The sequence below is a fragment of the Aethalodelphis obliquidens genome, unplaced genomic scaffold (assembly GCF_003676395.1).
Source record: "Aethalodelphis obliquidens isolate GAN/ISIS:26980383/991018 unplaced genomic scaffold, ASM367639v1 scaffold4, whole genome shotgun sequence".
NCBI classification, from domain to species: domain Eukaryota; kingdom Metazoa; phylum Chordata; class Mammalia; order Artiodactyla; family Delphinidae; genus Aethalodelphis; species Aethalodelphis obliquidens.
Genome location: NW_020837948.1, coordinates 15,671,000 through 15,696,855, shown reverse-complemented (window position 1 = coordinate 15,696,855; position 25,856 = coordinate 15,671,000). Strand labels below are relative to the sequence as shown.

Here is a 25,856-nt window from a genome sequence, read left to right as displayed (position 1 = left end):
ACAAGGCCTCTCTGTGCAAGGGCAATCAGGACAATGGATGACTCCCTATAGAGGTGCAATGGCAACAAGGCCTCTCTGTGCAAGGGCAATCATTTCGAATTATTCAGGGCGGAGAGCCAGGCTGCGGGAGAATCTCCTTCATTAATAGCCAGAAGTGCCTGAGTGAGCAGGACCCTATCTCGATGTGCCCTGATGCGCACACGACAGACCAACCAGAGACACAGCATAATCCCAAATACACAGCAGACTCCAAAGATTCCTACCCCCACCCACTCCCCAAAGAAGGAAAAGGCAGAAGAGAGCCAAGAGGCAAAATCTCCAAAGGCAACGGGAGCCCGGCAGCACTCAGTTGCACAATCTGAATAATCCTTTGTGGAATTCCAACCAATACAAAGACCTCGATTAAGAATCATCAGGAACATCCAGCCCAGCATCCTCTCTGAAGTTCTCTTCAACAACTCCCGCCAGTCCTGATGGCACCCAGATCGGATCTCGATCCGACGGTTCACTCCGTGTGTCGAGTTCTGAATCGGTCCTCCATGCAGGGCGCGAAGTTCCCGGGTTTCGGCACCACTTGCGGCGAGCCGCCTCCGACCAGCAGAATGACGAGTCGCCACACGCAAGATTCTTCTCGTATCACACTTTATTGGAGCACAGCTTGGTTAAAGAAAAGATGGAAGGAAGACACCGCAATCCTATAGCAGTCTGCTTATATAGGGATTAAGAACATGTGTCGCTCTGTGATTGGCTTTCGCCGATGGTGCGATTTGTGAGCCAGCATCGGATAGGTCGCTACTTTAAAACCTCATTAGTATACTTAGCGCAAGCGCAGTGGCCACAGGAAGGATGACTCAGCTTATTTCAGCTTCCTGCCGCGTAGCAGTTAGCTGACCGCGCCCTACACTTGGTTAAATTTATTGCTAGGTATTTTATTCTTTTTTATGTAGTGGTAAATGGGATTTTCTTAATTTCTGTTTCTGATAGTTCATTCTTAGTGTATAGAAAAACCACAGACTTCAGTATATTGATTTTGTATCCTGTGACTTTACTGAATTCATTTATTTGTTTGAACAGGTTTTATTTGTGGCATCATTAGAACTTTGTATATATAGTATCATGTCATCTGCAAATAGTGACAGTTTTACTTCTTTCTTTCTGATTTGGATCACTTTTATTAATTTTTCTTGTGTAATTGCTACAGCTAGGATTTCCAGTACTGTGTTGAATAGAAGTGGTGAGAGTGGGTATCCTTCTCTTATTCCTGATCATCACTGAGTATGATGTTAGCTGTGGCTTTGTCATATATGGCCTTTATTAGGTTGAGGTATGTTCACTCCATACCCACTTGGTTGAGAATTTTTATCATAAATGGATGTTGAATTTTGTCAAATGCTTTTTCTGCATCTAATGAGATGATCATGTGATTTTTATCCTTCATTTTGTTAATATATGGTATCATGTTGATTGATTTGCAGATGTTGAACATTCTTGCATCCTTGGAATAAATCCCACTTGATCATGGTGTATGATTTTTTTAATGTATTGCTTGATTTGGTTTGCTCATATTTTGTTGAGGGCTTTTGCATTTTGTTCATCAAGGATATTGGCCTGTAATTTTCTTTTATGGTGTCCTTGTCTGGTTTTCGTATCAGCATAATGGTAGCTTCATAAAATGTGTTTGGAAGGTTTTCTTCCTCTTTAATTTTTTGGAAGAGTTTGAGAAGGAGTTTGACAAGGATTGGTATTCTTAGAATGTTTTGTATAATTTGCCAGTGAAGCCATCTGATCCTAGACTTCTGTTTGTTGGGAGCTTTCGATTATAGTTTCAGTCTCCTTACTAGTAATTGTTCTATTCAGATTTTCTATTTCTTCTTGATTCAGTCTTGGAAGCTTGGATGTTTCTAGGAATTTTCCGTTTTTTCTAGGTTGTCTAATTTGTTGGTGTAGAATTGTTCATAGTAGTACCTTATGATATTTTGTATTTCTGTGGTATCAGTTGTAATTTCTCCTCTTTCATTCTGATTTTGTTTGAGTCCCCTCTTTTTCTTTTTCTGGGGGGGGGGTTAGTCTAGCTAACGATTTGTCAATTTTGGTTATCTTTTCAAAGAACTAGCTCTTAGGTTCATTGATCTTTTCTGTTGTTTTTTAAATGTCTATTTCATTTATTTCCACTCAGATCTTTATTATTTCCTTTCTTCGAATGTGGAGCTTCATTTATTTTTTTTATGTTTTCTTTATGTGTAAATTTAGATTATTTATTTTGGATTTTTCTCGTTTCTTGAGGTAGGCCTATATTGCTATGGTCTTTCTTCTTTGAACTGCTTTTGCTGCATCTCATGGATTTTGGTACTTTATATCTCTGCTTTCATTTGTCTCTAGGTATTTTTTTGATTTCTTTAGTGACCTATTGGTTGTTTGGTAGCATGTTGTTTAATTTCCACGTTTCTGTGGTTTTTACTATTTTCTTTTTGTGATTGATATTTAGTTTCATAGTATTGTGGCCAGAGAATATGCTTGATATGATTTCAGCCTTTCTGAATTTATATTGAGACTTTTTTTGTGACCTAATATATGATCTATCCTGGAGAATGTTTCAGGTGCACTTGAAAAGAATGTATATTTTGGTGCTTTTGGATGGAATGTTCTATATGTTAAGTCCGTGTGATCTAATGTGTGATTTAAGTTTGATGTTTTCTTTTTAATTTTTTTTCTGGATGATCTATCCATTGATGTAAGTAGGGTGTTAAAGTCCTCTGCTATTATTGTTTTGCTTTCAATTTCTCCCTTTAAGTCTGTTAATATTTGTGTTGTATATCTTAGTACTCCTCTACTGGATGCATATACATTTATAAATGTTATATCTTCTTGCTGGATTGACACCTTTATCATTATGTTTGCCCTTGTTGTCTTTTAATATAGTCTTTGTTTTAAAGTCTGTTTTGTCTGATATGAGTATAGCTACTCCAACTTTCCTTTTATTTACATTTGCATTGAAATTTTTTCCATTCCTTCACTTTCAGTCTGTGTGAGTCCTTTCTCCTGAAGTAAGTCTTGTGTAGGCAGCATATAGATGGATCTGTTTTTTGTTTCTTTTTTTAATTTAAACAGTCCCTCACTGTCTTTTTCTTGGCTATTTTAGTCCATTTGAAGTAATTATTGGTAAGTATGTACTTGTCATTTTGTTAATTGTTTTCTGGTTGTTTTTGTAGTTCCTCTCTGTTCCTTTCTTCTCTTTCCCTCTTCCTTCGTGTTTTGGTGGTTTTCTTCAGTGTTATATTTAAATTTCTTTCCATTTTCTTTTGTATATTTACTATAAGTTTTTTCCCTGTTACTGTAAAGTTCATATATAACATCCTATGTAAGTAGTAGCCTGTTTTAAGCTGGTAGCAAATTAAATTTGAACACATTCCAAAGCTTTATCTTTTTACTACTCCAGCCCCCTGCCCCAGTGTTTTATACTTTTGATGATACATTTTACCTCTTAATTTTATGCATCCCTTAACTAACTATTGGAATTTAATTTAAATTTACTACTTCTTGTCTTTAAACCATCATGTTTGCTTTATAAGTGATTGATCTACTACCTTTATTATATATTTACCTTTTCCAGAAAGACTTTTTACTTGCATGTATTTTCTTATTATTAACTAGTGCTTTTTCTTTTCAGCTTAAGAAATCTCTTAAATATTTCTTGTAGGGCCAGTTTTGTGGTGATGAACTCCTTTAAGCTTTTGTTTATCTGGGAAACTTGATCCCTTCTTCAATTCTGAATGATAAATTTGCTAGGTGGAGAATTCTTGTTGGGGTTTTTTTCCCTTTAGCACTTTGAATAGGTTATGCCACTCACTACCGGCCTGTAAAGTTTCTGCTGAAAAATCTGCTGATAGTCTTATGGAGTTTACTTTGTATGTAACAAGTTGGTTTTCTCTCGCTGCTTTTAGGATCTTCTCTTTATCCTGAACTTATACCATTTTAATTATAATGTGTCTTGGTGTATGTCTATTTGAGTTAATCTTTTTTGGAACTCTCTGGGATTCCTGGACCTGGATATTTGTTTCCTTCCCCAGATTAGAGAAATTTTTGGCCATATTTCTTCAGGTAGTTTTTCTGGCCCCTTTTCTCTCTCTTCTTCTTCTGGGATCCATATAATGCAAATGTTATTTTGCTTGATGCTGTCTCAATGGTTTCTTAAATTAATTTCACTTTTTAAAATTCTACTTTTCATTTTGCTTCTCTGTCTGGATGAGTTCAGTTGTTTTGTCTTGCAGCTCACTGATTCATTCTTTTACTTCATCCAGTCTACTGTTGAACTCCTCTAGTATATTTTTCAATTGAGTTATAACCTCTTTGGTACTTTCCTATATTTCAATCCCTGTTGAAGCTCTCACTGTGTTCATCCATTCTCCTCCTGAGTTTGGTGAACATCTTTATGACCAAGAAGCAACAAACTAAAGAGTGGAAATGGGTTATTAAGAGATTGCTAAATTAAGAGCATAGAAGTTAGCACTTTCAGTGGAATAGAGGGGGGAAAGCATTGTAGAAATATTTTTTAAAACTCAGTGTCATACAGAGTGAAGTAAGTCAGAAAGAGAGAGACAAATACCGTATGCTAACACATATATATGGAATTTAAAAAAAAAATGTCATGAAAAACCTAGGGGTGAAACAGGAATAAAGACACAGACTTACTAGAGAATGGACTTGAGGCTATGGGGAGGGGGAAGGGTAAACTGTGACAAAGCGATAAAGAGGCATGGACATATATACACTACCAAACGTAAGGTAGTTAGCTAGTGGGAAGCAGCCGCATAGCACAGGGAGATCAGCTCGGTGCTTTGTGACCGCCTGGAGGGGTGGGATAGGGAGGGTGGGAGGGAGGGAGACGCAAGCGGGAAGAGATATGGGAATATATGTGTATATATAACTGATTCATTTTGTTGTGAAGCTGAAACTAACATACCATTGTAAAGCAATTATACTCCAATAAAGATGTTAAAAAAAAAAAAAAAAACTCAGTAGCTGAGAGCTATTGGTAAGTCTTAATTGCATCTCTAGGCTCTTGATGTATATAGCATACTAAAATCAGTATTTCAGAGTTGAATAAATGTTAGAGTCTCTCATCCACTATTTCTAAGCCTTTTCTGTTTTTACTTATAATGGGGGTAGATATGACTCAAATATGATATGAGTGGCTCTAGTAAGAAGATAATGATTCTCAGTGGCAGGGGGAAGTGTGTGTGTGTGTGTGTGTGTGTGTGTGTGTGTGGTGTGGTGTGGTACAGGGTGGTGATGTGTACACATGGGGGTGTATGAGAATCTCTATTTTGGGGGAGGAGACCATGTACACAGTTTGAACTTGTCTCCTTCCCCTACCCCTGTCATGATTATATTATCTTACCTTCCTATCTTCAGCTGTTCTGCTGCCTTTCTCATACTCACATTCTAGAAAAACTGGTCTTATCTAAACTACTAATATAGATAAACTGAAGTCAGCTTGAGAGGTTGAATAGTTAGTATTAAGCCAAACTAAGAACCTAGCTATCCTGGCTTCTAGTTCAATGTTTTGTTTTGCCCATGCAATAATTATTATGCAAAATGATAAAATTAACAACAGTAAAATTATGTTTTCCATACTCTTTATTTTAAAAAGGATGGGAAGGTTTTAGTATATTTTAGAAAGTTTTTTTCCTTTCTAAAATCATTACACCAAACAAAACAAAAAATACTCATAAGTAAAACTGAGACGTTTAAGATGGAAGTTGTTCATTTCCTCATAACGAATAAATAGATACAATGTTAAGATAAAATGATCCCCTATTATATGTTAGTTTATTGGGAGTCTGTTAGTTCTAAAAATAAAATACGGGTGATTTTTGTGTATTTAGACTTTATATTTGGAGTTTGTATTATTTTGTGTTGTTGTGTAATGATTTATTTAGTAATTAGTGACATAGAATAAGAGACTTTATTATCTCCCAATTTCTATTGGTCATGAGTCCAGGCATAGCTTAGCTTTGTCCTTTGTTGAGGGTCTTTCCAGGCTTAAATCAAGGTGTCATTTTGTTGGGTCTGAGTCCTTTTCCAAGCTCCTTTTCCAACCAGTCCTTTTCCAAGCTCACTGGTTATTTCTAGAATTCAGTTCCTCATGGCTGTGTGATGAGGCTCTCAGTTCCTGGGGCCTGCCCATTTCCTGGCATGTGGCCCTCTTCCACAACATAGTAGTTTGTGTCTTTAAGGTCAACAGGAGAACTGCTCTGCTGCTTTGATTATCTCTGACTTCTAGACTTGCTTTTTAAACATCTTACCTGATTAAGTCATGCCCAACAGAATAATCTCCCTTTTGATTAATTTAACCTCCACTAACAGGGATCTTAATTTTGTTACCTTTGCCATATAACATAATCTAATGACAAGAGTGAAATCTGGGAATCTTGCCCACACTTGTGGGGAAAGGATTATATGGGTTGTGTACACCAGAGGATGGAAATCTTGGGGGTTGAACTTAGCATTATGCCTACCACAGGGTTATGAAAGAGTGCAGTAACTCCTTTGTTCAATAAAAATAAGATCTTTCCTATGTGCCAAGCATTTCTGTAGGCCATGGAAATACAAGTCTCAAGGGCACAGTTCCTTTCTATAGTGAGGTTGGTGGAGACCAACAATGAAGCACTGTTTATAATGTAGTTCAGTAATGCAGGTTCAGTAGAAGTGTAACCAGGCTACTCTGTGAACATGAAGGAGAAGGTATAGGGAGGGAGGAGGCTGGGTCAGGAGAAATTTATTGTTTGTATGGAAAAAATAAAAATACTGCTGCAGTTCTTGAAGCTACAAAATTATTAAAAAATTGTTTATTGTTATTCTTTTCCTCCAGATGGTATACCTCAAGTTTACTATTTTGGCCCTTGTGGGAAATACAACGCTATGGTGCTGGAACTGCTGGGACCTAGTTTGGAAGATTTGTTTGATTTGTGTGACAGAACATTTTCTCTTAAAACGGTTCTCATGATAGCTATCCAACTGGTAAGTAAAGCAGGATGTTTTGAAGCTGTTTGAACAATTGTGTGGTTCATTTGGTCACTAATTTACACTGAAAGTTTAAAGTTTTGTGACATTATCTTCCACAGCATTTGACCTAATAAAAATGTCTGCTTTTCATATCATTGTCCTTTTAGGATGACTGTAACTTAAAATAACTGAATCAGGTGTATTTTATTTGTATGAAAAAATTAATATCTTACTACTTTAAGGTCAGAATGCTCAGTTTGGGAATTAAGTTGTTTCCAGCACTCTTTTCAGGTCGAAAATGAATACTTAGAGAAGAGAACCCTCAGAAAGATGGGTTTTTAATCTTGGTAATAAATTAAAATGGCCTAGAAAAAGAAGAAACAAACTAATGAGAAAGTCTTATAAATCATTTAAATTTCAGGGAGCCTATGGGGAAATAAGAGGATAATTTTAAGGCAGTTTTGAAATAAATGCCAGTAAGTGTATGCTGCAGAAGTCTTAAAATTGTTTTTATCTGTTGACTCATTACTTCTACAGATTTATCCAATGGAAGTATTCAGATGTACTTAAAGCTTGTTGTGCAAAGACGTCTATAATAAAGTGGGAAACAACCCGAATGCACAGAAATAACAGTGTTAGTTGGATAAATTATTAATAGCCATAAAATAATATGCAGCCACTAAAAAGTGTATATTAAAAGAATGTTTCATGACCTGGAAAATGCTCATAATATATTGTTAATGAGAACTATAGGTTATAGAATAGTATATGTTATATGATTCAAAATTTGTTAACAAACTAAAATGGCTTGAGTGACTGTGTTCACTTACATTGTATTGTCAACCATGAATATCATTAAATGAAGCACTTTTATTATTTGTAATGTTCTGTTTTCTGACAGTTTATACAATAAACATTATTTGAGAATGTGTAAAGCAATGAATAAAAATGTATTATATTATTATTAGAGTTGGATTCCAAAGTTTTCTAGTCTCAAGATCTTTTTAAATGTTTCATACCTAAGGAAAAAAGTAAACAAGTTATAAAAAAGATAACAAAGTGCTCTGTTAATTCTTTTATTTAACAGTCTAGACTCTTTAAGTTTCTTTAGTGTAATTATAAAATTTTCTCCATTATTGAACAGATAAGGAAGACTAAATTGCAACTTTGTGAATATATCTGTTTATATTTTTGAGTTCAAGATTTTGTATTAGTAAAGCTTTTTAATTCTATAAGGTAGCATCATCTGAAAGTGTTGATTTAATCAGGCTTTCTGATAAGAAAGGAATTCATAAAATTCAAGCACTTTCCTATATAAGTGCCCAAAATAGTAAAAAGCAAAAATATTTAATCATAATTGGACATATATTTAAGAAACTATTGAGTGATATCACGTTTCTTTTAAAGGGTTCAAACAATTTGATTTTTTCTTCTTAATGTTGTTTTCATTGTAAAAATTGTCTTGCCTCTATCATACTATTTTATGCTAGTCAAAGCCTAAAATAAAATGTATCTTTTTTTTTTTTTTTTGAATCAAGATTTCTCGCATGGAGTATGTCCATTCAAAGAACTTGATATACAGAGATGTGAAGCCTGAGAACTTCTTAATAGGACGACCAGGAAACAAAACCCAGCAAGTTATTCATATTATAGATTTTGGTTTGGCAAAGGAATATATTGATCCAGAGACAAAGAAACACATACCATACAGAGAACATAAGAGCCTTACAGGAACAGCTAGATATATGAGCATAAACACACATTTAGGAAAAGGTATGTGTACCTTTCGTAAGTATGGAAGTTTGAACTCAGTACGCTAATAGTGTGGGTTTTTATTTGTTATTATGGTTTAGTTTTTGCAGGTTACAGTCGCTTCTATTGTAATTTTTATTTATCACATCTAACTAGAGTTTACTTTCATTTATATTTAGTAAGTCTTTTAAAGTAAGTTGCTTTAAAATGAATGACAGATATCCTTATATTCACTATATCTTTTTTATTTTACTTGAAATGTTCAACTTTGATACACTTAGGGTGATCCATTTAATTATTTCTATTAAAGAATATGAGAGAATACTTAATTTTAACTGCATTTAATGTGTGTAAAGGTTTTTGATTGAGACTATAACTCTTTGATACAGCTGTCCAGGGAGGTAGCCACCTGCCTAATACATTGAATACTGAGAATACATATCTTACAGGTACTGTTTACTTTGTACTAGCTATTATTTAACCTTTTTAAGAGGGTTCCTTATTTATAAAAAGGGTAAAATATCAACTGCACAGGGTTTCTTATAGCTTTTTTTTTTCCTGGTCCAGGATCACATATTTCACCTAATCCTCCTATCTCTTTTGTTTCCTTTCATCTGGTACAGTTCCTTGCCTTTCTTTATGGTTCATGAAGTTAATATTTTTGTAGAGTACGGGTTGTTTTGTAGCATGTCCTGTGTTTGAAGCTGTCTGATATTTCTTCATGACTATATTTGGGTATCCAGTTTAAGCACAAGTATCATAGAAGTGATGTGTTCTCAGTGCATCATGTCAGAAGGCACATGTCACTTGGTTCCAAGTAGCTTTGATCACTTGCTTAGGGTAGTGACTGCTAAGTTTCTCCACTTAAAAGTTTCTTATTTTCCCTTTGTAGTTAGAAAATATTTTCTAAGTCAGTTTTTGAGATTATGTAAATATGTTGTTTCTCATCAAATTTTTACCCACTAGATTTAATATCAATTGATGATTTTCTAACTCCATCGTTCCTTATGAATTTACTAGTTTCATTCTAATGTAGGCAAAAGCTTTCCCTTCTTCCCTTATTTATTGACTTACATCAGTATGGACTCATGGACTCATGGATTCTTAACTGGATGTATTATAGTCCATTACTATCATTATTTATATCATTATTTATTTTGATGCTCAGATTGTCCCAGATTTGGCTACTGGTTGCTCTCTCAAGCCTTTGGCATGTTCTCATGATTCTTGGAAAACTTCTTTCTTGTCTTGTGCAACAAGTTGTTCCAGGCTTATCTTATAGTTTCTTGGCTCTAGCCCAGATACAACATTTTTCTAAGAAGCCCTGGTTCCTTTATTGGATAATGGTATGTAGAAACCAAGATTTTGTAACACTAGGTGTATTTATTGCTCCTAGTATGTTATTGTTTCTAAGGCCTTTCTGTAGCAGAACTAGGAAATGTGTACATGTCTGTGTGTGTGAATATACACATATATACTCATTTGTGTGTATATACAACACACATTTATGTACACGTACAGATACGCCTACACATGTGTATGCACTTATACACATATGTTAATATCTATCTATTAAAAACTATGAGTTTATACTGATACTTCTAATTTCAGTCTAACAGCACAAAGTAGGATCCCCTCCTTTTCATATTTGTAATTCCCTTCCCTTTTCTATGTTTATATCTTCCTTTGCCAACATTGAGAAATCTGGCTACCACTACTCTAGTATATTTACTCATTTTTAGAAGCCTAGGACACTCAGAATGTAGTTTCAGAATTGGTAACTGATAACACTGTGTTAATGCAAGCTTACTAGAATTGCGATATTTGTAATTCTCATTTTATTGAAGAGTCCTTTTTAAAATTGACTCAAGTAGGACTTCCCTGGTGGTGCAGTGGTTAGGAATCCGCCTGCCAATGCAGGGGACACAGGTTCAAGCCCTGGTCTGGGAAGATCCCACATGCCGCAGAGCAACTAAGCCCGTGCACCACAATGAAGAATAGCCCTCGCTTGCCACAACTAGAGAAAGCCTGCGTACGGCAACGAAGACCCAACACAGCCAAAAATATAAATAAATAAATAAATAGACTCAAGTAAAATATACATTGAGTAAAGTGCACAACGTTTGAGTGTATAACTTATTAGTATTAATAAATGTATACAGCTGTATAACCCACAAGTCTACCAAGATTTAGAACACTATTCACTCCTTAGACTTCCCTCTTGCTGTTCCTCAGTGTCTACGAAAGCGACTGTTGATCTGATTTCTATCACCATAGGTTTAGTTTTGCTGACTCTAATTCTTATAAATGAAATCATATGACTTATTTTGTTCAGTCTAATATGTATGAGATTCATCTAAGTTGATTAGGGTTTGTTCCTGTGCAACGGAGTAGTATTCCATTGCATAAATATGAATATACCACAAATTGTTTATCCATCCTAACATTGATGAGCATTTTGATTATTAATAGTATTTTGCTATTATGAATAAAACTGCTATGGCATCCTTGCAAATCTTCCAGCACACATATGTTTTCAGTTCTTTTGAGTAAATACCTAAGATTGGAATTGTTGGGTCATATTGTAAGTACTAACTTTATAGGAACCTGTCAATCAGTTCCCCAAAACATTCATACCATTTTCTGTTTCTACCAGCAGTGAATGAGAGTTCTGTTTGTTTCACATTCTTGACAACATTTGGTGTTGTCGGTCTTTTTCATTCTAGCCATTCTGGTGAATTTATGTAGTGGTATTGTATTTTACTGTGACTAATGATTGTGAGCACTTTTCATGTGCTTATTGACCACTTGTATGTCTTCTTTTGTGTTGTGTACATCGTTTTATTGTGGATTTGTAGGAATTCTTTATATATTCTGGATATAAGTCCTTTGGCAAATACATGCTCTGTGGACATCGTCTTCTAGTCTGTGGCTTGTCTAGTCATTTCCCTAGTGTTGACAATTGATGAGCAAAAGTTGTAAATATTTATGAAGTCTAATTTATCAAATTTTTCTTTTATGATTACTACTTTTTAAATCCTAAGAAATCTTTACCCCTTGTAATGAGAACATTTTATGTTTTCTTCTGCCATCTAGAATTCATTTTTTTGTATGATGTGAGATAGGGATTGAGATATTCTTTTTATGATATCATATTCTTTGCCATCAAATTACTTTTGTGTGTTTCTAAAAAAATCAGTTCTAGGTTGTGTTTACAATAGATTATTCCTAAGTCTTAAGCCATGGTCGGTTTTTATATCACAGGAAGTCTAATAACTTAATTTTATGCTTTTAGATTCTATATCTAACATCTTTCTTATAAGGGAGAATAGACAGGAATGTAAACTTATCGGTACTTATCCACTGTCACTGCTCAGATGTACCTTACAATACAATCACAATTTGTCCAGAACCTTAGAAGTCATCTAATCCAACCTCTAACTCCTAGTCTTAGCTTCTTCTCTAACCATTCTCCCCAGACCTATCTGCTGCCCACTATGTTTCCCTGCTTCTGCATCTCAATCAGAACTAAATAGCACTTGGCATCTTCCCCTGACAGCTTACCTGATAGTAGGCTCATGGTATTTTTTCAGGTGTTTGAAATACCTGAAAATGTAGGTTTGCCTTTCTTTAAGAAAAGTCAGTAGTATTTACCTTTCAGGTGACATTTGGGCAAGTGTGTTTCAATAGCAAACTTTCCTGATAGATTTAAAATATGATTGGGTAGATATACAACTTTCAGGATTGTCTCTTCTGTTAAAACCAGGCACATCTGTGTTTATATGAACAGTGTCTGTGAGAAATTTTCATTTCATGGTAGTTGTTAAGACTGTTTTATAACAACTAACAAAGGTTCACCACCATTTTATTGTGAGCCATGAAGTCACGACTTCCTTCTGGCCTGGTGTTCTTTATCCGAACAATGGTAAATGTAACAGCATTCTATTTGTAGAAAGGGCAAAATAAGTCTGATATGTTTGTCCTTGTTAGGAAAAGCCTTCAGAGCTTGGGAAATGGCATTTAACTATTGTAATAATCTCTTTTTACTCTTCTTTCAGGAAGAAAACAAAAAATTATTTATTTGGCAAGTACTGCAAAGAACAAAAGCTTTAATCCTTACTTTCTCTCATTTGTAAAAGCCCTGCTTCTCAGTTTTGATGTAGAACTTGGGAGTAGATGGGTAAAAATAGAACATTTATTTGACAGATTACGTGATTTCCTTTTTTTTAAAATTGTAGAGTGAGTTTGAGTGCCAAAGAGTTAAAGTATTCTGTAAGTTTGAGATGGCTGTGAACATGGAATATTTAGTGGTGTTTTGAGTTTAGAGCACTTGGCTTTGTGAGGAATCAGGAAGAGATTAAGAAAAAAGAACAGTGAAAGCGTGACCTTTTAGTGCTGATTTTAATTTGTGTATATATAATTTCTTCCTTTCATCTGAACTTTGGTTGTTACTTTTAAAGCCTTCTTATTCATTCACTCACTCTTGTGCATTCAAGGACTTGCTACTCACATGAACTTTTCAAAATAGAGAATTTGGTCAGAGGAACATTTGTGCAGGTTTATGTGTATTTTTCCTTTGCGGAGATGGACACTGTATCAGATTCGAAAAGAAAGCGTTGTCCCTTAACATAATATTATGGAGGAATAGTGTAAAATCACATTGTAGAATTTATCATCTTTATTCCTGTGGTGTGTGTCTATTGATCTTAATTAGGTGATTTCTGTTCAGAAGGCAGATGTAGTGATTCATTTGTACACCTTTCATATACCTCCTGAAGTCGCTGATCAAGATGAAATCTCAATAAAGCTGCATGTGACAGATGTGGATTTCCTTGGTCTGCTTTAATGGAAGCATTCTTTAGTACTGTCAGGTTGAATTGTTATTTTCAATTGTGTCTCATCAAGTATCTTTTTAATATCTTTTTAAAGGCTTTTTTTTTTGTCAAGTGCTTTGAACCTCATTTTATAATCTTCCTTTGGATTACTTTTTTTCCCTTTATGTCTTAATTGAAGTGATTTGAAATTAAGTAAATAAGAGAAATGTATTTCTCTTTAGTAAGTGTCTTGAAATAAAATGGTCTTTTATTTTTAAATATTATTGAGTATTCATGAATAAAAAGACCAGGATTTGAGGAATAAGTTGCCAGTTGCTTTGTAAGTGTTAAGAAAAATCTGTGTTCTATAGAAAAATGATATTTCAAGCCCCTAAATGGTAAGCTTTCAGAGTGGAAGAGAAGTAATCACAGAATTATGGTGTTACAAAAATGCCTTCTTTCTGTGTTATCATTCTGTGGTGTGTTTCATATAATTTCTAGCTAATTGCTACAATCCTGAGGCCTACTCTTTAAGTCTCCCAAACAGCTTTTTAACAGTTTAAAAACATGTATATACGTTTTATGATTACATTTTAACAGTTTAAAAATGTATTATACAATTCCTTGCTTTTTGAAACAAAGTATGATAAACCTAATTGATGTTTTCTTGATATTTCAGTATCATAATTTTTGTACGATTACTATTATATAGTGACACCTTCAAGATCATTTGGAGAATGTTAGTATGTATATTTTAAAAAAGTTTAGAGAAAATTTATTTGAATTAGTAGTGTATTTTTAAAAATAACATTATTTTTAGAGCTGTTTTAAATTCACAGCAAAATTAGGCAGAAGGTACAGAGGTTTCTCTTTTACCCCTGTCCCCACACGTGCTCACTATCATATTATCACGCCGGAGTGGTACATTTGTTATCATTGATGAACCTACACTGACACATCATTATTGCCTAGAGTCCATAGTTTACTTTAACGTTCACTCTTGGTGTTGTATATTATCTGGGTTTGGACAAATTTATAATGACATGTATTTACCATTATAGTGTCCTACAGAGTAGTTTCACTTTCTAAGCGTCCTCTATGCTTCACCTAATCCCTCCCTCTCTCCGGCCCCTGACAACCACTAGTCTTTTTCCTGTCTCCGTAGCTCTGCCTTTTCCAGATGCCATATAGTTGGAATCATACAGTATGTAGCCTTTTCAGATTGGCTTCTTTCACTTAGTAATATGCAGTTAAGTTTCCTCCATGATTTTTAATTGCTTGATAGCTCATTTCTTTTAGTGCTGAGTAATATTCCATTGTCTGGAGATAACACAGATTATTTATCCATTCACCTACTGAAGGACCTCTTCATTGCTTCCAAGTTTTGGCAATTATGACTAAAGCTGCTATAAACAACCTTGTGTAGTTTTTGTATAAATATAAGTTTTCAACTCCTTTGTGTAAATACCAAGGAGCTCTGTTGCTGGATCATGTGGTATGAGTGTGTTTAGTTTTGTAAGAAGCCCCCAAATTGTCTTCCAAAATGCTGTACCATTTTGCATTCCCACTACCGATGAGTGAGAATTCTTGTTGCTCAACATTCTCACCAACATTTGGTATTGTTAGTGTTCTGGATTTATACCATTCTAATAGGTGTGTAGTGTTACCTCGTTTTAATTTGAATTTCTTGATGACGTATGATATGGAGCATCTTTTCATATGCTTATTTGTCATCTGCGTATCTTCTTTGGTGAGGTGCCTATTAAGGTCTTTGGCCCATTTTAATCAATTTGTTTGTTTTCTTATTGTTGAATTTTAAGAGTTCTTTGTCTATTTTGGGTAACAATTTCTTATGAGATGTGTTTTGCAAATATATTCTTCCAGCCTGTGGCTTATCTTTTTATTCTCTCAATGGTGTCTTTTGCAGAGTGGAAGTTTTAATGAAGTCCAACTCATCAATTATTTCTTTCATGTATTGTGCTTATGGTATTATATCTAAAACATCATTGCCAAACCCAGGGTCATCTAGATTTTCTCCTATGTTATCTTCTAGGAACTTTGTAATTTTGTGTTTTACGTTCAGGTGTCTTATCCATTTTGGTTATTTTTGAACGGTGAATGGTGTAAGTTCTGTGTCTAGATTCATTTTTTTACATGTGGATGTTCAGTTGTTTTAGCACCATTTGTTAAAAAGACTTATCTTTGCTCCCTTGTATTGCCTTTGCTTCTTTGTCAGAGATCAGCTGACTATATATATTTATGTGGGTCTATTTCTGGGCTCTCTATTCTGTCCATTGATCTATTTGTCTGTTCCTTAGCCAATACCATACTATGTTGAGTGCTGTAGCTTTACAGTAAGTCTTGTAGTGTATTTTTTAACAGATTTTTTTCCATTCAACTGTATTTTTGCTTACTTTTTGTTATTGCTGCTGGCAGCACTTTCTCATCTTTTGATTTGCTTCTTCTGACCTGATAGCCAAACTTACCGGAATTATATCTAAATTAAGAGAACTAGATTTCAAGAGGACTTCTTGAGGAATCAGATGAATGCATGTTCTGAGTTCCATTGCTCAGAAATGTATTTTTTCTTTCTGAGTTCTTGATATTGCTAGATTAGGTATCTGGATTATTGGGTTGTTGCTGCGAATTGTCTTGCATGATAGTGCTTTTTTTCTTTTGGGTTTGTGTTCTCACTTCTAAAAAACTCAAATTATGTCATTATGAAAAATGTAAATGAGCTCAGTGAATCTTGTGGGAAAGTTGTTTTTTCTTTCTTTTGTGAGGTGCCAAGGAAATGTACATTTTAACGTTTTAGAAGGAAATATAAAGTGAAACTTCTATTTGCTTATAGTAATTTTTGTTTTTATTGTTTTGGTTACATATAAATAATGATTTAAACCTTCTTCAGTGAGAATTTTTGTTGTTCAACTCTCTTGTCATGCCTGTTTTTATTTAGTTAACTGACATGTCTTTTGGCCTCATTTTTTTTTTTTGGCAGGGAAATGCAGTAGTAAATTTATTTTTGCTAGTATGCACATGTATATTAGAAAGTTTCCTACTTTTAAGTGAGGCTTTTGATTTTTTGGGGGGCAGAGAGGTAAATTTCAGCTCATTTAAAACAATATTTTTCTGTTGTTGAAAATTGATTAGAAATTCAGTTGAAATGGGAACAGTGCTAGGTAAAGGAGGAATAAAATCAGTTTTAAAAAGAGAAAAATAATGTTGAGATGCAAGAGTAGAATTTTTAAATAGAAAAGGATTGCAGAGGTTTGTAATAAACATTTGATTGATTGGTTCTTCCTTGTTTTATGAAATGAAAAGAAGTCCAGATATGTGGTCTGAAATCCTGCATAATTTTGAGCTAGTCACAACCATTCTGAGCCTTAGTTTCTTTATTGGGTTATTATTGACACTTTGAATATAGCTACAGTGAGTTTTTTTTTTTTTTTTTTTTTGATCCTCAGCCCCAGTCAAGCCTTCAGATGACTGGAGCTCCATCTTTTTTAAAAAAATGTTGTTATTATTATTATTTTTTTTACAATGGTGTGTTAGTTTCTGCTTTATAACAAAATGAATCAGCTATACATATACATATATCCTCATATGCTCTCCCTCTTGCATCTCACTCCCACCGTCCCTATCGCACCCCTCAAGGTGGTCACAGAGCACCGAGCTGATCTCCCTGTGCTATGCGGCTGCTTCCCACTAGCTATCAGTTTTACATTTGATAGTGTACACGTGTCCATGCCACTCTCTCACTTTGTCCCAGCTTGCCCTTCCCCCTCCCTGTGTCCTCAAGTCCATTCTCTAGTAGGTCTGTGTCTTTATTCCCATCCTGCCCCTGGGTTCTTCGTGACCATTTTTGTTTCTTTTTTTTTTTTAGATTCCATATATATGTATAAGCATATGGAATTTGTTTTTCTCTTTCAACTTACTTCACTCTGTATGACAGAGTCTAGGTCCATCCACCTCACTACAAATAACTCAATTTCATTTCTATTTATGGCTGAGTAATATTCCATTGTATACATGTGCCACATCTTCTTTATCCATTCATCTGTCAATGGACACTTAGGTTGCTTCCATGTCCTGGCTATTATAAATAGAGCTGTAATGAACATTGTGGTACATGACTGTTTTTGAATTATGGTTTTCTCAGGGTGTATGCCTAGTAGTGGGATTGCTGGGTCATATGGTAGTTCTATTTTTAGTTTTTTAAGGAACCTCCATACTGTTCTCTGTAGTGGCTGTATCAATTTACATTCCCACCAAGAGTGCAAGAGGGTTCCCTTTTCTCCACACCCTCTCCAGCATTTATTGTTTGTAGATTTTTTGATGATGGCCATTCTGACTGGTGTGAGGTGATATCTCACTGTAGTTTTGATTTGTATTTCTCTAATGATTAATGATGTTGAGCATCCTTTCATGTGTTTGTTGGCAATCTGTATATTTTCTTTGGAGAAATGTCTATTTATGTCTTCTGCCCATTTTTGGATTGGGTTGTTTGTTTTTTTGATATTGAGCTGCATGAGCTGCTTGTAAATTTTGGAGATGAATCCTTTGTCAGTTGCTTCATTTGCAAATATTTTCTCCCATTCTGAGGGTTGTCTTTTCATCTTCTTTATGGTTTCCTTTGCTGTGAAAAGCTTTTAAGTTTCATTAGGTCCCATTTGTTTATTTTTATTTCTATTTCTCTAAGAGGTGGGTCAGAAAGGATCTTGCTGTGATAAGTGTTCTGCCTATATTTTCCTCTAAGAGTTTGATAGTGTCTGGCCTTACATTTAGGTCTTTAATCCATTTTGAGTTTGTTTTTGTGTACGGTGTTAGGGAGTGTTCTAATTTCATTCTTTTACATGTAGATGTCCAGTTTTCCCAGCACCACTTATTGAAGAGGCTGTGTTTTGTCCATTGTATATTCTTGCCTCCTTTATCAAAAATAAGGTGACCATATGTGCGTGGGTTTATCTCTGGGCTTTCTGTCCTGTTCCAATGATCTATATTTCTGTTTTTGTGCCAGTACCATACTGTCTTGATTACTGTAGCTTTGTAGTATAGTCTGAAGTCAGGGAATAGATACAGTTTTAAAAGATCATCTGTACGAAGCACTGACACATACTAGGATATTAATATGTTGGTTGTATATTTTATGTGATACATATATTCCTGAGGAGCAAAATTTTAATTGACTCTTTACATAACTTTAAAATTTACTGGAGAACCTATTTAAAATAATCTTTAATGGTACCTGTTGTAAAGAAAATTGTCACTTTTTAATGTTTCAGTTGCTTAAAGCAAGGGTTCCTATAATAAGGATTTTTGCCTTTGAGAAAAACCCATTTTCAAACAGGCCTTTGTAGTTAAGTGCTTTAAAAATGTGAACAGGGTTTAATAAGGGCCATATTACCTTTGGGAGAATGTTTTTCATCTAACACAATTGTTAAAAACCAGAAGGATGTATTCTTTAGTTACAGTGTTTCAAAGAGAAAGCCTTCCTCATGACTTCTATTTCTTGGCAAATTTTACTTCCAAATTTGTCAGTTGATGATAGAACACAAAGAAAGGAATTATGAGGGTAAGGAGCATTAGCAGACTGAGTTTCAGTAGTACATTTATTTTACTAGCTCGTAGTTGTGGCTTGAATTTTTACATACTGTGTAGGTTATGAGACTACTACTGTTCTCTGAGACAAGCATGTAGGCAAGATCACCTTATGATCATGGCTTATTGTCACTGTGGTAACTAAAGTCCCCCCTTGGATTGAATTCAAAGAATTGCCTTTATGGTGAATTCTTTTCCTTAATAAAGAATCCTACTGTAGGGCTCAGTACACTTGTCCCTTGGTATCCATGAATTGGTTCCAGGACCCCCTGAGGATACCAAAATCCGGGGGTGCTCAAACCCTTAATATAAAATCGCATAGTATTTGCATATAACCTACACACATTCTCCCATATACTTTAAATCATCTCTCGCTTATTTATAATAACTAATACAATGTAAACGCTTTGTAAATAGCTGCCAGCCCATGGCAAGTTCAAGTTTTGCTTTTTGGAACTTTCTGGAATTATTTTTTCATGGATATTTTCAGTCTGTGGTTGGTTGAATCCACAGATGCAGAACCCATAGATATGGTGGGCTCACTATATTTATATATCACTTAGCATTTAGCTTTAAAACCATATGCTATAATATACAGGTCTTGCTTGTATATTGATTAATCTGTCCCCACATGTTTCATGTTTTTTGATGCTGTTGTAAATTTTATTGCTGTTCAAATTCATTTTCCAATTGTTTATTGCTAGTATAGAAATACAATTAAATTTTTTTTTTTTGCGGTACGCGGGCCTCTCACTGTTGTGGCCTCTCCTGTTGCGAAGCACAGGCTCCGGACACACAGGCCCAGAGGCCATGGCTCACGGGCCCAGACACTCTCGCGGCATGTGGGATCTTCCCAGACCGGGGCACGAACCCGCGTCCCCTGCATTGGCAGGCAGATTCTTAACCACTGCGCCACCAGGGAAGCCCCTACAGTTAATTTTTATATGTTGACCTTGTATCCTATATTCTTGCTAAAACTCATTTACTAGTTCTAATAGATTTTTTTTTTAGGATTTTTTTACATAAAAAATCATGTTGTCTGCAAAGAAGGATAGGTTCATTTCTTCATTTACAATCTGAATATCTTTTAATTTTTTTTTCTTGCTTTTTTTGTACTGACAAGAACTTCCAGTACAACATTGAATAGAAAATGTGAGAGTGAACACCCTTGCTTTGTTCCTGATCTTAGGGGTGCCTTTCCTCATGTAAGAATTGTATCGGTTGTAGGTTTTTCATAGAAGGCCTTTGTCAGAATGAAGAAGTTTCCTTCTTTTCCTCATTTGATGAGAGTTTTTATCATAAATGCATGTTAGATTTTCTCAAGTACTTCTTCCATATTTTTTGAGATGACCTTATGATTTATATCTTTTCTTCTTTAATTATGGAGAATTACATCGATTGCTTTTTGAAAGTTAAACCAACCTTAAAGTCATAGGGTGAACCCCACTTAGTCTGGTGTACTATCTTTTTAAGGATTTTGCATCTGTAAAATGCAAAATGTAAAAAAAAAAACTACTTCCTATAGTTTTCTTTGCTTATAATGCCTTTGTCTGGCTTTGGTAACGGTGTAATGAATTAACTTGGGAAGGGTTTCCTTCTCTTCTATTTCCTGAAAGAGTTTGTATAGAAATAGTATTGTTCCTTAAATGTTTAATAGAATTCACCAGTGATGGCATCTGGGCTTAGGGTTATATTTTGGGAAGATCAGAAATTAGAAATTAAATTTTGTTTAATTGGTATAGAGCTATTCACATTTTCTTCTTGAGGCAGTTTTGGTAATTTGTAGCTTTCAAGATATTTGTCTATTTCATCTAAGTTGTTGAATGTATTGGCATAATGTTAGTTTGTAATATTCCTTTATCATCCTTTTAATGTCTGTAGGATCTGTCCTGATGTCCCCTTGTTGCCCCGATATTAGTAATTTGTGTTTTCTTTCCTGTATCCTAATGAGGGGATTAGTTTTATTGAACTTTTCAAATAACCAGCATTTGATTTCAAAATTTTTTCTACTGGTTATCCATTTTCTCATTGTTGGTTTTCTGATTTGTCATTATTTTCTCCTTCTACTTACTTTGGATGGTCTTAGCATCAACATAGATAAGTGAATCATAATACAGTCTTGAAATAGACCCATACATAGAAGCTCAATTGATTTTTGAGGATGGTGCAGAAGTTATTCAAGGGGAAAAGATAGCCTTGTCAAGAAACTGTGTGAGAAAACTAGGCATCAATATGGAAAAAAAGGAATTTAAACCCTTACCCCACAACAAAAGCAAACAAAAAATACTTCAAATGATTCATAGATGTAAGTGTTAGAACCAAAGCTATAGGATTTCTTGAAGGAAAAATAGGAGAAAATATTTGTGACCTTCTGTTCTTTGAAAGATACTGTTAAGAAAATGAAAAAAGCAAGCTACAGTGTGAGAGAAAGTATTTGCAAAACTTATATCTGAAAATGACTTATATCCAAAATATACAAACAGCTCTTACAGATTTATTATAAGACAAATAGTATAATTTTTAAAAAATGAGTAAAATGTTTGGAAATGTGACAAAAAGATATATGAATGACCAGTAACACACGTGAAACAACATTCAAAAAAGGTCACCAGTGAAATTCAAATTAAATGACAGTGAGCCAACACTTCATGGCCATTAGCATGGCTAAATTTGAAAGAGTGACCATACTAAGTGTTTGACAGGCTCTAGAGCAACTGGAAGTCTCATGTATTGCTGGTGGAAATATAAAATGGCACAACCCCTTTGGAAAACAATATAGAAGTTTCTTTTCTTTCTTTTTTTAAAAAAATAAATTTATTTATTTATTTTTGGCTGCATTGGGTCTTTGTTGCTGTGCATGGGTTTTCTCTAGTTGTGGTGAGCGGTGCGTGGGCTTCTTATTGCTTGGCTTCTCTTGTCGCGGAGCACGGGCTCTAGGTGCATGGGCTTCAGTAGTTGTGGCATGTGGGCTCAGTAGTTGTGGCTCGTGGGCTCTAGAGTGCAGGCTCAGTAGTTGTGGTGCAGGGGCTTAGCTGCTGCTCCGCAGCATGTGGGATCTTTCCGGACCAGGGCTCAAACCTGTGTCCCCTGCATTGGCAGGCAGATTCCTAACCACTGTCCCACTAGGGAAGTCCCTAGAAGTTTCTTATAAAGTTAAACCTACACTTTCCATATGATGCAGTAATCCCACACCTGGATATTTACCCAGAGAAATGAAAACATATGTCCACACAAAGACTTGTACAAGAACGTTCCTAACAGCCTTATTCACATTAACTCAAAACTGGAAGTTACTCAAAGATCCATCAATAAGCGAACGGATAAATAATTGTGGCAGTTAAAAGTAATGAGGTACTAATGCATACAACAACAGGAATGAGGCAAAAGAATCCAGACACTAGGGTCCATACTGTATGATCCTATTCATGTGAAACTCTGTAAAAAATCAAATTTACTATAGAGTGACAGAAAACAGGTGAGTGGTTGAGACCAGGGGAGGGGGAGAATAACAGGCAAGGGGTAAAAGGGAATCTTTTGGAGTGTTGGAAATAATTCTTGATTGTGGCAGTACTTAGTTCTGTGTATTGTCAAAATTTATCAAACTGTACCCTTTAATAAGTGTATTTTATTATATGTAAAATTATACTAAAGTAAAAGAAGTTTCTTGTTTAGTGATTATCAAATCTGGTTGTACTTCAGAATCATCTGCTAAGCTTTTTAAAGTGTACATTCTTCTACCCTATGTCATACCCAAAGAATCAATGTTCAGCATTAGGCCTGCTCATTTGAGGTTCTTAAGAGTTTCAGAGGTGATTCTGATTCTCAGTGGGACTTCAAAAATAATTTTTTTTCTTCCATGACTTTTCATTCTTAAGACTCCTAGGATCTAATAAAGTAAAATTTTAGCTGTAAAAGGCATTACTGATTTTTTTCATGAATTCACATCCTGCTTTCATTAATGGCTTTTAGAAGAACTTTATCTTACTTATTTTGGAAGTTTGCTATTTTTAATAGCATATGCTTACATTGTTAAAATATGAAAAATAAGAAAAATTCCCATTATACCACATTTTTGAGTATATGAAATGAGCTATTGAAATGTCCTGTTTAGTCCTCCAGTCTCATACCCCTAATTACTACTGATTTGATGCATATTTTCTAGATATTTCCCTATGCTTATAGAAAAGAGATATATTCTAATCTAGTTTTATATGTTTTTAAGTAGTCATTTATATATTTAAGTAGTATGCGTTGAGTGCCTGCTCTGTGGCAGCCGTTACACTAGGCCCTGAGGCTATTGAGCCAAAGCGATATCTGCTCTCCTGTGATGTTGTCAGATGGGAGGATAGATGTTGATTAAATAAAAACACAAACATATATATTAAAACTGTAGCAGGTGTTACAGAAGACAATTATAGAATATTGTAAGATTACATAGTAAAAATTAAAACCTTTTTTGACCCTTTTACCCTAGTTTGGTTCCATCCTTTGAAAAGTGTGCTTTTTCTAAAGTATTTAGTAGTGCTTGGGTAGTATGAGTGTTCATTTGCATGAAACAACTTGCACATGAACATCCCCATATTAAAGTATTATTTTCTCCTCTCGGTGTTAGTCAGCATTCTTGTATTATTTTAAAATACAAAGAAGACTTAAATATTTAACTTAAGTGACAAAAAATTGAAAAAAGATTCACTCAGCAAATATTTGTAAGTACCTCCCTGAGTCTTGGTCTGTGATTATCATTCAGTTATATGCTATACAACATTCTGTTACTAGAACAACAGTAGCAACTTAAAGTGGCAATTTGTTCTGGCAGCATATTTTTGGTGCCGTCAGAGGAGTTATTACTGTTGGAGTGTGTCAAACACAGTGCTTTTAAAAATACGTTACACAATATACTAATTGTATTTGATATTAATAGAGAGTATGTGGGGTGGAATTTTTGTGCTCATACAAGTTTAGGAAATGGAGAGCTAAAGTTAAACATTTTTAGCTCTAGGTATTTTCAAAACTTTTAATATGTTACATTCTGAATCTTTTAAGATGGAGCTGTAGTACACAGTGACTCTCTTTCTGATCATGGAACCCTTTCCTCCTTGCCTTATAGTTCTATGAATAGATATTTAAGGAAAGAAATAAATCTCCAGTAATATCTAAAAAAATCATAGTGGCATGTTTTAAAGATGCATGATAATTTTAATGTAAAACATTATTGTTTAAACATGATTTTTCTCTCTCGTAAGCACCAGATCTGTATTTTATATTTATATGCTGAGCTTTGGGGAATTAATTTACATATAAGGAAAGAATCATTTCTCCATTCTTGCATCCTAAACTGGGAAAGGAAAATGAAATTTATGTTTCTCTTATATTTCAGAACAAAGTAGAAGAGATGACTTAGAAGCTTTAGGTCATATGTTCATGTATTTTCTGAGAGGCAGTCTTCCTTGGCAAGGTTTAAAGGTAATTGTTTTTGTGTTTCCTTATTGAATTTCATAAATTGTTAATATATTAAGGTACTGTCTTCCACGTATTTAATTTTAAAATTATGTCTCAAGATTCTTTTTCTTTCTGTTTTAGGCGGACACATTAAAAGAGAGGTATCAGAAAATTGGAGATACAAAACGAGCCACACCAATAGAAGTGTTATGTGAAAATTTTCCAGGTAATGAATAATGCTGCTTGATACATATGCTTATTATACACAGAAAACTAGAACTGTTCATTTTCATTGCTTAAGTTGATAAGTACTTTTTTCATGCTTAAAAAATATGATTCAAAAGATGTCAGCAGGACTTCCCTGGTGGCACAGTGGTTGGGAGTCCACCTGCCAATGCAGGGGACATGGGTTTGATCCGTGGTCCAGGAAGATCCCACATGCTGTGGAGCAGCTAGGCCCATGCACCACAACTACTGAGCCTGAGCTCTGGAGCCTGTGAGCCACAACTGCTGAGCCTATGTGCCACAACTGCTGAAGCCCATGCGCCTAGAGCCCATGCTCCACAGCGAGAGAGGCCGCTGCAATGAGAAGCCCGTGCACCACAACGAGTGGCCCCTGCTCGCCACAGCTAGAGAGGGCCTGCATGAAGCAACAAAGACCCAACACAGCCAAAAATAAATAAATAAATTAATTAATTAAAAAAAGGAAAAAAAAAGATGTCAGCATTTGATACACAGACCACAGGGCAATGTGTATATTCACTTTTGTAAAACAGTATTAATGGAAGAAAATTCATCTTTTAATACTGTTGACCAGTACCAGCTAAACTAATATTTTCTTCAGTAGCATACTTTTAATAAGTTGAAATATTTGCTTAGAAATACTAACTAAAGTTTTGGTATCCAATATTAGTCATTTGAGTCTCAATGTCAAGCTCAAAGGAGGTATGTGATGTATGATTTAGTCTAGTTTTCCAAGTACAGTAAAACCTTACTAACCTTACTACTTTTAGGCTAATTTTGTATTGGGGAGCTTTATGAAGATAGATTTGCTCTCATGTAGATTTTTGGCAACTCACGTGAAATCAACAAAAATTTACTTAAGATTCCTAAATCAATTAAGGGATAAGAATAATGTGTCCCTAATGTTTTAAAATACCTGTTGTGATTTATGCAATAACATTAAATGAGAACCAAACTTGAAGATAGAAGATGGAACTTACATCTCACTTCAGTATTTACAGGTTC

At 34.7% G+C, this 25,856-nt stretch overlaps 1 protein-coding gene across 9 annotated transcripts in view; it reads left to right on the top strand.

Moving 5' to 3' along the window:
- Window positions 1-25,856, top strand: part of CSNK1G3 (casein kinase 1 gamma 3) — a 131,077-nt gene that overhangs the window by 72,707 nt on the left and 32,514 nt on the right. For all 9 annotated transcript variants that reach the window (XM_027099148.1, XM_027099156.1, XM_027099097.1 and 6 more), the window contains exons 5-8: window positions 6,872-7,020; window positions 8,544-8,778; window positions 24,547-24,632; window positions 24,750-24,834. In XM_027099148.1, the coding sequence (XP_026954949.1) occupies window positions 6,872-7,020; window positions 8,544-8,778; window positions 24,547-24,632; window positions 24,750-24,834 (555 nt within the window). The remainder of the gene's footprint in view (window positions 1-6,871; window positions 7,021-8,543; window positions 8,779-24,546; window positions 24,633-24,749; window positions 24,835-25,856) is intronic.